Source organism: Epinephelus lanceolatus, chromosome 11 (genome assembly GCF_041903045.1).
Source record: "Epinephelus lanceolatus isolate andai-2023 chromosome 11, ASM4190304v1, whole genome shotgun sequence".
In the NCBI taxonomy this organism is placed as follows: domain Eukaryota; kingdom Metazoa; phylum Chordata; class Actinopteri; order Perciformes; family Serranidae; genus Epinephelus; species Epinephelus lanceolatus.
The window spans coordinates 41,582,351-41,600,076 of NC_135744.1; the positions used below are offsets into that span (position 1 = coordinate 41,582,351).

General features: G+C 42.0%; 1 protein-coding gene across 1 annotated transcript; it reads right to left on the reverse strand.

Moving 5' to 3' along the window:
* Window positions 1-53: 53 nt before the first annotated feature.
* LOC117263376 (insulin receptor substrate 1-B) lies at window positions 54-17,726 on the reverse strand. Its single transcript, XM_033636663.2, has 3 exons — window positions 17,035-17,726; window positions 12,478-15,630; window positions 54-7,112 (listed from the first exon to the last, which is right to left on the reverse strand). Exons 1-3 carry the CDS (start codon window positions 17,381-17,383, stop codon window positions 7,105-7,107), a joined length of 3,510 nt encoding a protein of 1,169 aa, XP_033492554.2. The 5' UTR covers window positions 17,384-17,726; the 3' UTR covers window positions 54-7,104.

The window sequence follows — 17,726 nt, forward strand, 5'->3', positions numbered from 1 at the left end:
TCACCTGACTACATATTTCAACACGTCCTCAGTGTAGACTTTTGAGTTCAACAGGCATGCGGTCAAAAAAAGAAAAGACACAGTTTTCCATTTTCATATCACTTTGCCTTTTATCAAAAAAACCAAAACAAACATTGACGTTGTCTACATCACAGACAAGAATCATCAATATTCTGTTTTAAACAATTTTGCCATGAACAGAACGAACCCCATGCCCATCCCTCCCCTGGAGCAAACTCCTCTATACACAGTATACTTTACATACCTATAGTTCCTGTTCAATCTTTTTGCATTTTACATCATTATCAAAGTAGTATCAATAGCTTTAAAATACATACAATGCTCTTTCCATTGTAATTATAATCGCTTTCCTGATTGTACATACAGTATCATTTCCCACAGTTAGAGTCTGATGAGCAACTTATGTGCCTCATATTCAACATGTTGTCACGAGATGTTCTCAAGAGACGACACGAGTCTCTGCGTTTCATTAAACCCAAACACTTGGCAGAATTCTGATGATTGGCAGATGAGAAGCGTTTCCGTATGACAGCCGTATGTCATGAGAATGGAAACACTGCAGAGCGCTTCACGCTGTTTAAGAAGTTTTGAATGCACAATACATTAAATGATATTTACCCAAATCCATGCGTTCCTTGTATTTGACGTCAGTAATATCCTGAACCCTTCTCAGACTCTCCAAGGGGCTTTACTACCAACTGTTACGTCTGCCCGAACTTGAGATTATGAGGTACAGTCAGAGAATCTCGCTAATCCCCAATTAGAAGAGTTACACTGAAGGAATAACAAAGAGATTATAAAAGATCACTTCAACAAAAGAGTAACACAAGTTATAAAAGTGGAACTAGTCCATGTAGTTATATGGATTTGTTATCCAAGAGTTTGGCAATAAAGTTCTCAGTATTGAGCACAAACTGTTGGCAGTAGTGGGCTGTGCTCAATCAGACATTTTTCACTTCATAGGATTAAAAACAGTGACCGACAAGTGCCTGACAAATTTGCAAAAACCCAAATCAAACTTTGTGTTAGTGTGGTGTCACAGGTCTCAAGTGCTCAGAGATCACCGTAAAACTTTGGCACGAGGAACGCATCATTTGCGAAGAAAATGTGGGCCAGTTGCTGTGCACATCTCCAACTGAATACTAAAGAAATGCGTGGAAGACTTCCAGAAGCTGGTTTGAATTTCTGTCTTTGCACTGAGATTAACTTAAACATAAGTGATTAAAGACCAGACACCACAGCCAGGCACTTGAGTGTCCTCTCAGATGTGAGCTGAGGGCTCCAGGATGAAAACACTCAGATTTGTTTTTTTATGTGTATCAGCGTGCACGTGCAGTTAAAGGGATAGTTCAGATATTTTTAAGCGGGGTCGTGCGGGGTACTTTTCCATAGACAGTATAAAATACAGTAGATGTTAGTCAGCATGCCCCCAGTTAGGAGAAGCAGGTTTGAGTCTGACATGGAAGCTAAGCAATGTACTGCTGTGGAGGGGTCCGCGACAAAATATATTTTAGCCACCTAAAAAAAGGTCAACGTGAAAAAAATCAATGTCAGTATAAGTGGGTGTATATTTAGAATATTTTCACTGCTTTACCTTGCTGTCAGAGAGCGATTTCCAACTGGAAAATGAAGCTGTGATATCGCTCTCTTCAAAGCCAGACTCCATTGAGAAAAACAGCAATTTAAGATTGCTGAACACAGGAGCTGCTGGTCTACTGCTGCCTCACACAGTTTGTTTGTTTGTGTTATTGTGTGACTTCAGTGTTTAAAAGGGTTAGTTTGGATTAATGACAGTCACACAATAAGACAAACTAACTAACTGACTGAGGCAGCTGTACACCAGCAGCTCCCGTGTTCAGTGATTTTTAAATTGCTGTTTTTGTCAATGGAGTCTGGTAGCTCTGGCGAGAGCATAGATGGGGAATTGAAGATGTTAACGGCTTTCCCGTCATTATGAGCTTGCATTACACACTTAAACTGATATTGCTTTTTTGGGTGGGGCTTCCTTTAGGTGGTTAAAATACACTTTGTTGCTGACTCCCACCCACAGCAGTACATTGCTTAGCTTCTGTGTCTGACTCCAGCCTGCTTCTCCAAACTGGGGGCTTGTCGAATGACATCTACTGTATTTAATACACTGACTATGGATAAGTACCCCATACAGCCCCACTTAAAAAAAATTCGAACTATCCCTTTAAGCATTTAATATCTGCCACAGGGTCAAAATTAATTTGGTAAGTGAAATAAAAACTCAATCTAAATGTGGGAAAAGCTACCAGTGTCAAAAATACATCAAGAAAGCCTTCTTCGTTTGTACCCTGTATACACACAGCCAGAGCCCTGGATCCAAAGAGTTTGGTCACTGCAATTAGTGTTTGAAACTGCAACGCCATACCCAGCAGACTATTTTTTGTATACCTACACACCCTGATTGAATGTACAGTATCACTAATGTCACAACATGGCCAAACTCTCCGTCAGCGGCTCTGGATACAGTACGCAACCTGTCATAAACTATAAGTCACACTACCTTAAGAAAAACACTGCTTAAAAAAAGTTTGACTCCATTTAAATTTTAACGACTTATTTTTTGGCCCAGTGGCTGTCTATGTGGATCAGCTCTGCCACTGATTATGTGTGTCTACTCTTTGCAAATTATCTTCATGGTAGACATTTGAATTGTTGTCAGACTCTTTTTTGGCAATTGGTTTGACAGCAGCAGAATGTCTTGAATGGAATAAATGAGAAAGTAAATGAGCGTGTGCAGGAACGGCACTGTCTCATGGTATTCGACCAAGTCCTGCGTTTGAGTGTAGAGAGGAAAAGAGAGAGAAGTAGTACTATTCACACCTTCTGGGAACCGAATCCACGTCCAGATAATCCACATCCAAATAATAAGAGCAACACACAAGCATGTTAACACTGTTTTGAGCCCAGATAAGCGGTCACACACGCCACTACTGGCTGCTCTGTGGAGGTAAAATCAACTCCTTTCATGATTGTTTAGGGGTTCAAAATATACTGCGAGTAAATCATGATACATATTTCATTTTCCTTCAAATACTGAGTACGAGCCTGCTTTATCAGTGGACAACTTATTTTATATACAAGACACTGTCAACTGTGTTCATCTTCTTGGTGTAAAACAGGGTAAGATTAAAAATCTGATCTGACAATACAGTCTATACAATGTAGAATTATCATGTACAAGATGTGATTCTTAATTTGTTTTTTTCTGCAAGCTATTAGCAGCAGTGTCCGCTAATAATCTTCAGATGGAGGACGTCCCATCTGCAACAGGCCGTCAGTTTTGCGGACAAACAGAAAAAGAGGGGGGGCCTGAAGTGGATGCATCCCAGGGTGTGAAACTACGAGAGAAAGAGATGGTCTTTTCTTTTTTTTTTTTGGCCAAACCTCAGCTTGACGAAGCCAAACAAAAGAGTGAGGGAGTGCTTACATTTTGGCTGAAGTGTTAGGCACTGCAAAAAAACACATAAAATAAGATTTTTTTTTCATGTTTCTGATAAAACACAGTAAGGCAATTTGATTATGGCTGACTGATAGTGATATAAGTGTCCGGTCTGTCGTCTGTAAAGTTCGGCATATTCACAATTTAGACTCAGGAGAGAAACAACACTGTTTTATGTCCATTTTCACAACCCATTTTAAGATTACCTGTGTAAAAACAGCTACAATCAAAAATGAGGCACTTTATAAAAGAGTATATAGATATCTAGGCTATATAGTATTAATCATTATATGTATACTGTATATTTTATATACCATTGTAATGTGTCACTTTATATTAGAATTGTGTTAACTGTTATGCAAATGAACAAAACAGACTACAGTATGTACTATAGTTTCTGTCATTCTACTTGTATACTGTAGTATATACTATAGTATAATATACAGTTATCATAGAAAAGCACAGTTGCCAAAAAAAGTATTTGCACTTTGACTTTTTTGTGCTACAGAGGCTCAAAACGCATTAACGTGAGGTCTTATTTGGTAATAATCGACTAAAAGTGCTAAATAATTTTATACTGTTGTTTGTACAGTTTTCATAAATATTATTATTTGTAGTCTAGTCTCATTTGTATTGTATAATCTTACTAACAAATACGTATGGCTTCCTATGTGAGCTGTAGTTAGGGATTGTACGAAAATTACTAGGTGGGGTAGAGCAAGGATGTATAAAGAGAACTGGATACAGTTCTGGAGGCGGGGCCATGTTCAGAAACAGCTACTACAGCAATAGCACATGAAGCCAAAAAAGTTTCCGTAATGTGAAATTACTTGGATGTGCTGCACTGTGGGGCCCATAGTGCAAGCTGAGCGGCTAACTTACTGCAGCCTAATGGCTAACTTCCGGTTTAGCCCTCCACTAACTTCAATCAGGATAAAAATGATTTAATTGCGCGTGTCTTCTAGACTTTCAAAATGTTATCATCATCAAACATCTCTTTCACACTGGGTGCGGTTACATGATGGCTTCTCATTCAGAATGAAATAACTTTGAATGAAATCATTCGGAATTAAAGTCTTTCCAGGTAGTTTACATGGGAAATACTCATTCTGAATGAGGGTTTACACGGGAGATCAGTTTAATCACCTTTATTCGGGTCCGCGCAAGGTTTGGGTTAGGGAAGGTTTCTGATTGGATAGGGGGCGGGGCAGATGTTACGTGTTTACGTAGTCCTCGCTCCGGATAACAAGATGCTTGACAACGCCGTTCTTAGTGCCTTTTTTGGGCTTGTTTTGCTTATATTCTTGAAGCAGCAGTACAACAACAACCTTGTTCTGCTAATGCTTCGTCTGTTGAGGAGGAGAAGGGAGGTAGAAGGTCGAAGAAGGGAGATAGAAGACCGTGCTGTGGCGAATGGAAACCGGTGAGTGCAACGAGTCAGAGTGCTCTATCTCAGCCCGTTGCTATGTGCGCCAGAAGGGCGAGGAAACAAGCATGCGCAGAAAGACCGGAATGAACTTAAAGAGGAATGAGTGTGTACAAGTGAGAGGAATTCTTTCATTAGGAATGACAAACGGAATATTCCAGCCCCTTTAATCGGATTTAATTTTCAATCGGAATGACCATTTACATGACCACTTTTAATCGGAATGGCCTTTCCTTCCGAATGAAAGTGGAATTAAACTGTCCATGTAAACGTACTGACTGTAAGTCTATGGGAAAAAGTGGTTTTGGGTGCCATGGCATCATGTGTCAGACCCAGACGCTGTAATTCCATGTTTGGCCACTATATAGAATTGGCTTCAATTGGTCTTGGGGCGTGGGGTAGAAAGGGTCAGAAAAGAGGGAGGGTTGTGTGATTATTATTATAATTTTTTTTCTTTTTTTGGGGTGGGGGGGTCCTTTAATTTTTTCCTCATCCCATTGATTTCAAAACTATTCAGCTTCCCTCACTAACAAGTCTGTCATCAGGCCCTCTCAACACATCTCACTGAGGACATTTACATACATACAATCTCATTATTGTCTCTACTGCGTGTTTGAAGCCAATTTGATTAAGCTGTTTACATGCACAGCAGAAGAATGTTATGTTAATTTGGCCATTTTTATGCAATGCTGCGTACTGTGATTATCGAATAAATGCATTGTTGTTTATCTATGCACCTGCCTTTCTGCAGGATCTCTGTGACATCCATCACTCCCTTAAAGTGCCGTCATGTTGCGACTTTTCCTGCAGCGTTTTAGCTGCAGCACAAATAAAGCACATGTGAGTCCAATGGTTTTTTTTCTTTGTTAGCTGCAGTTACTGAAGGTTGAAGTGTCGTATGTGTAAATATGCTCACTTGTATTTTGGGATAAAAAGTAATTACAGTTTTCTCTTTGTCACGATGCACCACAATAAAGAAATGATTTTAAATACACACTGGGTGTTTGCATACTGGGCAGACAAGTGACCACTTAACTTTCCATTCAAAGCACTGAGATGCACTGAGTGGACTTTCATACTGGCACCATTTGATTATCAGTCACAGGACATGACAGGACATGTTTGGTTTGTGCGTAATCAAAGCCGAGGCTGTATAAACATGTATACCGTGTGAGTACACAGCTAAAGCTTCAGGGATAACGCTCAACTCTGTGTGGAAAAACACAGAGTTACACTTTGACAGTTTGGAGAGCACAAAAAAGAAAGCAATTGTTCTCGTTGCTCGACTACAACTTAAAGATCAACTCTGAGCACGAGTGCAACAATGTGATGTTGACTGCAGTGTGAAAATGGAATCATATCCATTTAATACACTTTTACACTCCTGTGAATTTCATAAACGTTGCATAAGATGTGTGGGATTTTCACACAGCCATTTTATTCTTGTGTGAAAAACTGACAGAAAATATAACGATGAGATCTAAATTTCATTTGTGTAACTCAGTGAACTGTACTTCATTATACCTCAGAGATTAAGCACATTTTGAAGTCCGACCGTAGCACAAGAAAAGTGGTGAGGAAGTATAAACGCTTTGTTGGGCAACTGTATATTATAAATTAAATATGTTTACAGTGACAGCGTGTATGAGTGTATGAAACCTCTGCCAAACTGTATTTCCCTCTTATTTTGAGTCAGAAATGACACATGACGATCATTTAACTTTTGGATAAAGGGTGATACGTAGAAACATAAACTTTGAGGATTTAAGTTTGACCCAATAATAAGCTCTGAGCCTTGATTGGCTGATACATCAATCACAATGTGTTTTAAATTAAGATGCACAGATGGACTTTTTTGTCATAGTGGCCACCTGAGAACACACACACCATCACATGTCACATTTTACTGAAGTTAAATGATGATCAAATGTCATTTTCGTTCAAAACAAGACAAACCTTTTCTTTTCTTTACCCTGTGAGTGTGTGTTTGTGTGTGTGTGCGTGAGAGTGTGTGTGTGTTTGGCACACATTTGGTTGACATAAAACAGCCGACGGGATGGGGATGAGTTTTCCAGGTTTCTCAGTGTTCAGACTCCAGTGTACAGTTCTGTTGTGGCAACAGGTCGTCCCCTCACAGACTGACTGTGGAGCTGTCACACCGGCGTCACGCTCACATCCAAGATGGAGATCAACAATCTGGAAGAAAAGAATCAAAAGCAGGGAGGAATTAAAGCCACACATTTTCAGAAACAAAAGGGTTTTCCACTGGTTACATTCATTTGTGTTTTATCCTTTATCATGGTTTACATAATGATTCACAGTGAATTACAGGAGCTGAGGCAGTTTAAACCAGATTATATATTCTCCGAAGCATATTGCTTTTGAGCTCCTGCTGGCTGCTTGGGTAAATATCACATGACACGTGATATCTTTCAAAAGGGATTTTCTGATTGGAGTCTCACGCACACTGTTGCAGATGTCAATATTATGTGTCTTTGCATCAGACTTATCTGTTACAGGTATTTTCAACTGTTTCTTCTTTTTAATGAGCCACCTAAACAAACAAGTCCTCTGGTTTCTGATCATGTCAGCAGAAAAAAAAGTCAGAGGCGGCAAACAAACATGGGGTTATGATTATCAGCTTGGAATCAAATGATTCTTCCTCTCTCTCGAGGTCTACAGTTGCCATATAAAATAACTTTATTAAAGTATAGTTTGCACATCAAGAGAAGTGCAGACAAATCTACCTGTGGTTTGATCTAACCAGTTACTCCAACCATCACAATCAAATGATTGTTTGCAATCTCAGCATTTCACTGCATTTGTTTTCTTTGTTTTTGAGTGCAGTACATATTTAGTCTGGAGAAATATATTGATAGAATTTTCTCACTAATGTAACTCTGGCCTTTCCATCACCATATATCCTTTCCATTGCAGTAAACAAAGTGATGGAGAGAGGGTGGTGGAAATGGCATTTTGTCACATTTTAAAAAATAATCTAATGATATTTAAGCTCGCTAATGTCTGTTATAGCATTGACATTAAATATACACAAACTACACAAAACAAAATGTTGTTTTTCTAATTATTTGAACATTTAAAAGAAATATGCATCATGGATTTTGTTTGCCACCAAGCTTTTTTTTTTTTTTTTTTTGCAATACTCCAAAACACAATAGAAAAATTCTTCAAAAATCTTTTTGACGAGGGAACCAGGGCGATTCTCACTTCCGTGTCGGCCTACAAAAATACGTCATCCTGCAGCACGCTATAAACATATTCTTGATTTCACAAAAATTGACCTTGATTTTCTTATTTATGTTCCCGCCATGTGCTGCCCTGTCACATGACTATTGCTGTGGTCACCAATTTCACCAAAAAAGAAACCTCCCTGAGTGTACACTTTGTACAGTGTGATGGAAATGACAGTAATACCAAAGGACAGGTGTTATTTTTTATGAAAAAGACATAAAATATGATACATTTTATTAAAATGAGTATTTATCTGTCATTTGTACTTGAAGCTAATATTAGATCAGTATTAAATTCAAAATTAAGCAGGGTTGAACGTCTACAATCTGGCGACAAAAGAAAAAAAAACACATAAAGGGCCACTTTTTATATAATATAAATAATGGCTGCTCCATCATTTAACTCTTGTATGCTCCTTTTGGTATCAGGTAAGTGTGACAAAAATAAAAATTTAAGAAATTTATACATAATTTTTTTCTTATTTCTGTCAAGGACACAAAAATCACGACAGTTTAAGAATCGCCTGATCAGAGCTGCACACTGTTTTAAAGGATGCAAAGATTCAGGCAGTCTGGTTCATATTTGGACTATATGAAGCTCATCAGTGTTGGAACATGGCTAGGCTGCAGTGTTGTTCACTAACAACTACTCATATTGCTGTAAGTGGATCAAATAAAGATAATTAACTATTCACAAACACCAGAGAGCCTGGAGGATTTAAGTTACATCATTGAATCAGAGTTTGCATCTTGCCCAGACAATAAACTGCATCAGTAGAGCCCAGAGCCGCGTTCACATGAACACTTCGCTCGTAATGCAGATGTGACAATACAGAAATTAAAACATGGGGCACAAATAAACATCTTAATCTAAATCTGGTATTTTAATAAACATTTTTATTTGGGCGTCTAATTAAAATGTAATTAAAACAGGTGGAGTAATGTGATATTAGCAAAATGATTTGAGTGTTGAGAAGCCTGTTTATTTGGGGGTTTATATGCTGCAGCACAGCAGCCATCCTCCACATGTACAGCCTTCTTATATTGAATTCCATTATTAGAATATGGCTGCAGTTAATGAAAACGCACGGTTTGAAGCTTATAGAAGGGGAGGCACATCCAATCATTAATCACAGTGTGAAAAATTACATGAAAGAGTCATTTACAGAATATTAACAGGGCCTTCTTTTCCTTGCTATGCATGTTAAATGCATAAATAAACTATCCACAATTTAAATAATTAGGCAATTATTATGATTATACATGTACACATAGAGACTGAATAGCATTAGATGAATCAATCATGCAAATGTCGTAGCTGCTCCAAATAAATAAGCTGCACACGTTGTTTGTTCCATTTAGTCCTCTGATTAGTATTTATATTTACCTGTATAGTTACAGTACATGCTAACATACTGCCTCTTGCAGGTTTTATTTCTTGACATGTAAAAGCCAGGCCCCTGGACCAGAGCCTCCGTTTTTAAAATTCCTTGTCAGAAAGTCGATCAAATGACTACAAAGAGACACAAAATGACTACCAGGAGACACAAAACGACCACAAAGAGATGCAAAAGAGGCACAAAGAAGCTACAAAGACACTCACAATGGCCAAAAAGGGGTGCAAAAAAATACAAAGCATTACAAAATGTTGCAAAACAACCACAAAGACACACAAAACAACTACAAAGAGACACAAAACAACTACAAACAGACACAAAATGACCACAAGTGGCATCAAAAAGACTACAAGGAGACACAAAATGACCACAAAGAGAGTCAAAAAGACTACAGACAAAACACAATCATAAAATGACTCAAAAAGACTACAAAGAGACAAAAAACAACTACAAATAGCAAAAAAAACCCACAAAGAGACATAAAACGACCACAGAGAGAGACAAAATGACTACAAAGACACACAAAACAACCACAAAAAGACTCAAAAAGACACAAGACGACCACAAAGAGACACAAAACAACCACAAAAAGATTCAAAGGGACTACAAAGAGACATAAAATGACTACAAAGAGAGTCAAAAAGACTACAGACAAAACACAATCATAAAATGACTCAAAAAGACTACAAAGAGACAAAAAACAACTACAAAGAGACGCAAAAGAGGCGCAAAGAAACACAACATCTACAAAGAGACTCACAATGGCCAAAAAGGGGTGCAAAAAACTACAAAGTATTACAAAATGTTGCATAACAACCACAAAGATACACAAAACGACTACAAAGAGAAACAAAATGAGTGGCAGCAAAAAGACTACAAAGAGAGACACATAATGTCCACAAAAAGATTCAAAAATACTACAAGGAGACATAAAACGACCACAAAGTGAGTCAAAATGACTACAAATACACACAAAACAACCACAAAAAGACACAAAACAACCACAAAAAGATTCAAAAGAACTACAAAGAGACATAAAAAGACTACAAAGAGACACAAAAGTACCGTGAAAGACTCAAAACAACTACAAAAAGACGTGTAGGGGGCCTTCTACATGTCTGTGCCCTGGGGCCCATTGTCTTTATAATCTGTTCATGGTTAAAACAATGAATCTCTTATGAACTTTCTCATTCATCCCTCAATCATGCACTTTACATTAAGCATTTGTCATGTGTACAGTGAGGGAAACCTCACAGGAGCCATGTGAAATCCTGCAGCCGATAACACACCCACACATAAACATAAACACCTGGCCTGCGTTCTCTCCCCTCTACCTCCATTTATGTGAAATGGCTCATTACCAGCAGACAAATCAATTGGCTTTGCTCTCTGAACACCCACTTGTGATAATAAGAGACTCTACAGGCAACCCACGGCCTGGAAATGCAGTGCTGCCCTCCAGCTTGAAGCAAAGGTACACATCAGGAAGGGATGAAAGGGGAAGGAGTGACTAAGACCCAGACATGAGTTTTGTCTGTGGATTATGCACATCACATAAAACGCTTACATCCAGCTAGACAAACATTACCAGGAATTATGTCGGGTTTTTTCCCCTTTCACCTATTTTCAAATATTTTTTTCACATCCAATTGTTTTTGAAAGTTACCGACAATTAGGGCAGCAACTACGAAACATTTCCAGTATCAATCGATCAGACTATTATATTATTAATTCTGCTTTTAATTGTATTGATCTTTAAAAAGCCAGAAAATAGTAAAAATGCCTATTAAAGTTAAGAAAATCAAGGAGCTTGTTTTGTCGGAGCAACAGCCTATAACCCAGAGATACTCAGCACACCCTCACACATACTGTCACTATCACATAGGACTCAGAAAAGCAGCAAATATTTGCAAATGAAAATCTGGAACCACGTTGTTTTTGATTGATTACTCAAACTGATTTACTGTCCATTGACTGATCCATTAATCAACTAATAATTTCAAGCATTGGAGAAGATTTATATTTATCTTCAATACCAATAAACTGAATATGTATATTGATTTATATTTAAAATACGATTATATTTAGCACTGAGGTTGCAAAACTGAAACTCCTCTCTTGTGCCAAGCATGTAGGAGAATCACGGTGGCCAATGGGAAAACGTGAATGGCCTTATCTAGAGCCAGTGTTTGGTTTGTTCATTCTAGGCTACTGTAGAACAACATGGCGGACTCCGTGAAAGAGGACCTGCTCTGTATAAAGATATAAACTGCTTATTCAAAGGTAACAAAAACACAACAATTATTGCATACAATATCTGCCAACAGATGTCCCTAAAACTTACACGCTTCTTTTTTGCTTAAAAACTGTTAGAGATCAGTTTCCTCCCTATTGACTAATCGCTGCAGCTCTACCAAAATGTGCTCTTTCCATACAAAATAAAGATGCAAACAACTCGTTTTAAGGTTATAAAGAGTCGAAGAGTTAATCAACCTCATCGTACCGAACGAAGAGCAGGAATATAAGACACCTGAATTGCATTTGGTTGTTTTCCTCCTGCTATAACCGTTCAAATTTAGATCTCAGAATAGAGACCATTCTTTTATAGTTTTGAAATATTTTCCATATGCATTTAATTATTGCATTAATAGCTAGGCTGATAAAACGTGCCCCCTCCATTGTTTGCTGTAGGCCAGAACTGACACCGATAACATGATGGTCTACAAGAAGAATGAAGGTGTCACTTAAGACACTGTAACCTTATCTAAGAGGACACAAACTACAATATTATAAAAGGTGATATTTAAGAATGTTGTAGGATGTCTGAACATTTCCTGAACACAAAATCTCCAACTTTTGTTTGGTGAAATAGATATTTTAGGATGAGATGGGTTTGCTCCAAGCAGCACTTACCTTGACCATCCTTTCTACTGCTCTGGTGTGCTCTCAGTTCTTCTGACTTATAGAAATCAATACTGGCATAAGTGTTGAGGCTGGAGCCAGTGCTGCTGCCCATAGCGCTTCCTCCAATGTTGTAGGCGGCGGAGGTACGCTCCACTCCGGCTTGAGGGCTCTCCTTAATGGCCAGGTCAAGGTCAATATAGTTAAGGCCTTGTTCAGCAGATGAGGTGGAGGCTTGTGGTGGAGGTGTGGCAGATAAACTAGCTGCCTGCCTGTTTTCCCACAGTGAGCAATCCAAACCATGCCGATGGCTCGCCGCCTGGCTGCCCTCCGGGAAGATGGAGGTAGAAGAGGATGTGTGGCGTGGCAGGGAGGGAGGTGAGTTAAATGTCTCTGAACGGTGGCTCGGCCGTCCCTGTGGGTCACCTCGGACCGACCTGCTGCTCCGCTCAGGAGACTGGAAGGACTTGACTGGGGAAAAGCCCAAGCCTGTCTCCTGCTCAATGGATAAGGGTTGACCAGAGTGGATGGCAGGTCTTGCTGAAATGCTGGGATCGGAACCTTTGCTGTCCATAAATGGAGTGGAGGCGTCTGTTGGCATTGCTGCCGACTTTACCTTTGTTCTGTACCCGGTGTTGCCCTCTGCTGCCAGAGGAGAGGACGTGCTGTGTTCATGTCGGGCCTTGGGGGCAACAGCTGGTGGGCCCTGTGGGGTGCTGAATGTGGATCTAACAGGAGTCAGGGGCGTTGAGGACTTCCCTAAATCCATGCTGACGTATTCTGCAGAGGTGGACAATGGAGCAGAGAAGCTGCGGGGAAGGTTAGCGGGATTATCATGGCAGAGAAGTGGTTGATTCACAGGCCGAAGGGTTCCGTGGATCACAGGCTGTCCACGTTCAGACCCCAAACGTCTTCCTCCACCATACTTATTGTCCTCCTTGTACACAATACTGACATACTCACCGACGTTTTGAGAAACTGATGGCTGCAGATTCTCCTTCACCCTGGGCAGGGTGTTTGCCTTAGTGATGTCTGAAGACACGCTGAGGGGACGATCCCTCCTTTGTTGTTTCGGGCTCTTACTACTTGATCCACGTTTTTGATGATGACGCCCATCCTTTGCGCATGTCCCCGCAAACTTATACTCTCCTCCAGTTCTTAATAAACTTAACCCTCTCCCCGCTGATATGGACTTGTCTTCCAGGCTCTCGCTGCTGGCTGAGCTGGAGGAGAAGGAAGAGGAAGACATGGAGAGCTGACAGCCTCCTGCAGAGCCCGCTGCAATTTTGTTTCTCTTGCTGTATCCCACTCCCCCTCCCCTTCCTGCACTATCATGCCCACTGCTGTCCTTTTTTCCTTCCCCTTTGTTTAAGTCCTCCTCAAAGCGAGTGTAGAGAGTATGTTGATAAGCTCTTGGCAGTGAGAAGTAGGAATTGAACATTTTTGGTTGCAGTTGGTGCTGTTCTGGGTGGGAAGGCGGTGTGCTGCAGGCAGAGCGGCTGCAGACAGGTGAGATGTTCATGTAGTCACTGGCAGCCCGGCTCTCCATGCTGGCCCTGCTATCCCACATGCCCAATCCGTGCAGGTCTGTGGAGCTGCTGCTGTTAGGAGACATGACCATGTAGCCTTCTGTGCTGGGCTGGCGGATGTGCTGAGGGGGGGACACACTGTTGTTGGGGGTCATGGCCATATACTCGTCATCTGCCCCAGGTTTAGCACTGGTGTCAGACATACCTATTGAGAGAGAGAGTGAAACAGGAGGAGACGTCACTCCAGGCAACATTGACATATAGCCGCTATCCACAGCTGCTCCACCTTCCACTTCTCGCCTGCTTTTGTCAGCCCTCTTCCTATTTTTCCCGACTGCATCAAGCTGCCCGCCCCCAGCTGCCAGACCCTCTGAGCCATGGTGTAAATCAGCTCTCTCTCTGTTAGCACTCTGCGACATGATGGCATATTCTTCATCATCTTCATCGTCTTCATCTTTTCTATGCGGGGTCAGCCGTTCATGGGCTGCCAAAGGCAGGGAAGCCCTCTTACTCAGTAGTCTGCGTTCCGCCTCAGATTCCCTACTAGATGAACGCCGCAAAATCCGTCGGCCTTTTGAGCGATGATGGGAACCAAGGAGACCCTCTCGCTGTCCCATCACTATATAGCTAGAGGAGCCCTCTCCATGCACATGATGTCCAGACAGACTGGGTACAAGGAGAGAGTGCTCCCCTGGACTGGAGCCATATTCATCTGAGGAGCCGTAGTCGCTCGGTGAACCTGAAACAGAGACTCTCTGAGAAACACGAGGGTAGGAGCAGATCGTCATGCCTCCCACTGCTGCCCCCACTAGGCCACACTCTGAGCCATGACCAGAGCTGGAGGATAGACTCGGTGCAGGAGAGGGAGCAGGGTTAGGCGTGTAACGTGCAAGGCTGAGGGTAATCTTAGCAGGGGTTGGGGCCCTGGTGGGCTTGGGTCTCAGCGTTGGCGTAGTTGAGCAGGAACCATTAAGACTCGGGCTGGAGCTGGCCCATGTCCCTTTGGCACTTGCTCCGCCCTCCTCCGACCTGGCTCCAATGCTGGCAGTCCGTGCCCTTGGGAATCCATGGCGCGATGTAGGTGAAGTGCTAGTGCTGCTGCCTCCAGTTCCAGGTGTCTCCGTACGGGCTCGTCTGGAGAAGCCCACCTGACTTGGTGGCAGATTTGGATGATGCCGACGGCTCGGGACGCTGATGGGGTTTGAAGCGGTACCGCCTCCGCACGACGTCCCCACAGACTGAGATTTACTGCGCTGACGGAACTCCTCACTCAGGGCCTTCATGGCCTCCAGCAGGGTCTCGTGCATGTTCTGAGCCACCACAGAGTCATCCACCTGCATCCAGAACTCTCCGGGGCCGGTGATCGCCGAGCGACCCACCTCAATGAAGAAAAAATTCTCTGAATGGCCACACCTGCGAACATTCATCAGCTGCAACACCACAGCTGCCACATCAGAATTGAGTTTGACAAAGTTGACTGTCTTGTCAGTGAGGCACAGCCGGTAGATGCCCACCAAGTTCCTGGCATGTCCAAGACCTTTAGGCCAAACCTTGACCTGCCATACTTCCTTGAAGGTTGGAATAGGAGACGGAGAGCTACACTCTCCACTACTGCCATAGTCTTCAGGAGTTTTACCTAGGAAAACAATAAAGAATAAATAAATGAACAATCTTGAAACAACCTAAAATTACATAAAACATGACCTGTTGAAATACTGATCAAAGCAAAAATGACAAACCAGTGTGGTGACACTAAAAAGTAATATTTATGATAATTAAATTGCTACATACAAGAATCTCTACTGCATCTGCCAAGCAACAGTGCTGCAGCTAATTTTGTCACAATCACTTTTAAGCTACAGCTTCATAATTAATTAATTAAGTCTTTGGAGGTATAGAATACATCTACTGAAATGCTGTGTGCTCCAATGTGAAATAATGCATCCCAGCTCAGTTCATTGCCAATCACATGACAAATCACAGCAATATAATTTTGCTTTTTTTGTCACTGAACAAATGACACCTGGTGTTCTCTTGTCCTCAAGGAAAATAATTTATTAGACATGGTCACCCCGAGAACTACAACCTGATATGTTCAGGTGTTTCAGTCTCCCTCCGTGCATCCCTCTGCACATAACAAACAAGCATACAGTAAAATTAAATTAATTAAAGACAGTGTTTTATTGTGTCTGTCACTGAGACATAATCCCAACAAAATGGGGGTCTATCCATTCAGGGTTCCACAGCATGACAAAATTAAAGCTGGGCAAGCCCATCAGTCTCAAACTGCCTGAAATGCAAAGGATAACAGGGAGGGTGAGGGTGGTGGTGGTGGTGGTGGTGTTCGGCTCCAGCATAAGGATAGCAACGTAAACACGAGGATAACCAACAGAAACACATTTTCCAGTGAGAGCGCACTGACGATGCCATCTCCTCCCTACCAGCAGCACCGTGTAACACAAATGTAGGTTAGGCGAGCGGCAGTCAGAGCTGTGCAGAAAAACAAAAACACAGGCTCCAGCGGAGTGCACCACGATAGGCTACTACTATATGATGCATCCCTTGGATGGTTGCTATATGCCCACTGCGCCATGCAAAAATACACCGTCGTGGAAAAACGGGCTGCATTTCAGTCAGCAAAGGCGACCATCTCCATATTACATGCAGATGCTACTGAAATGCATCATTTTGCTGACAGAAAATGATCCGCAGGTTACAACTGTATTAACGCGTATTGAGATTGTGCAGCACAAACACAGCACATGCCGCCCATAGTTGGTCTACCCCGTTCAGTCGGATCCACCTGCCTCTTGGTTAAAAACACACCGTCCAAACTGCAGAACTTAGACTGATTTATTCTGATTAAACAGCCAAACTGGAGCTGCAGCAAAAATATTCACACCACCCGAGCCAGTGATATGCAGTGAACAATCAGGAATGGCCGAGCCAAATAGTGTATGGAGAACAAACAGCCTAGGGCAGGATAGGGCCTGATGCAGAAACAGACAGGAGGAATCACATCACACTTTTCATATCTTACAGTTGCACTGGAGGTCCAGCATCGCTTGGTACCACTCGTTTTGGACCTCCTCGCTGTCTGCAGCGATGGCAAAGCTCTCGCTGCGGGTATAAAGGACTATCATGTGCTTGTTCTTGGAATCTGCCCGCTTGTTGATGTTGAAGCAAGTCTCCAGGTTCAGGACTTTTTTGGGCACAGGTGATTTACTGCGGAATTTCTTCTCGTTCTCGTAATACTCAAGTCGAGCAGGACCATGCTCCGAGGCCGCTCTCAGCACGAAGAATCGCCGGTGCATTGATTTATGCTTGCGGAGATAGCCGCTTTTCTGTACATCTTCATAGTTCTGCGGCTCGGCTGCTTGGTTCTCCATGGCCAAGGCAGGGTGATGAATACTAGACGCCAATAATCTCAGGGAAAAAACCGAAGCCCATGTGTACTCCTCATTAATCCATTGCAACTACATCACTCGTCCTCCTCGCGTCCACATTGAAGTGTCCAGCATGTGTGCGAAGGCTCAGGATGGGAGAATCAGCCAAAGCATGTTTTGGATGTGGCATCATAGTGTGAATCCAGCAGCTGCAGGAGGATCCGCGCAGCGAGCGTGCACAGCAGCGTCCGCCGCTGCTCGTCCTGCAGCCCAGCCCAGTCCTGCCCGATCAGGTCCAACCACGGTGCAGTTCAGCTGCTTAAGGACATCTCCTCCACCTGTCTGA

Excerpts from the sequence above, each read along its gene's own strand:
- LOC117263376 (XM_033636663.2), bottom strand. The coding sequence starts at position 17,383 with ATGGAGAACCAAGCAGCCGAGCCGCAGAACTATGAAGATGTACAGAAA. Across the intron at positions 15,631-17,034 it reads GCTGGACCTCCAGTGCAACT|GTAAAACTCCTGAAGACTAT; the intron begins GTAAGATATGAA and ends TTGTTTTCCTAG.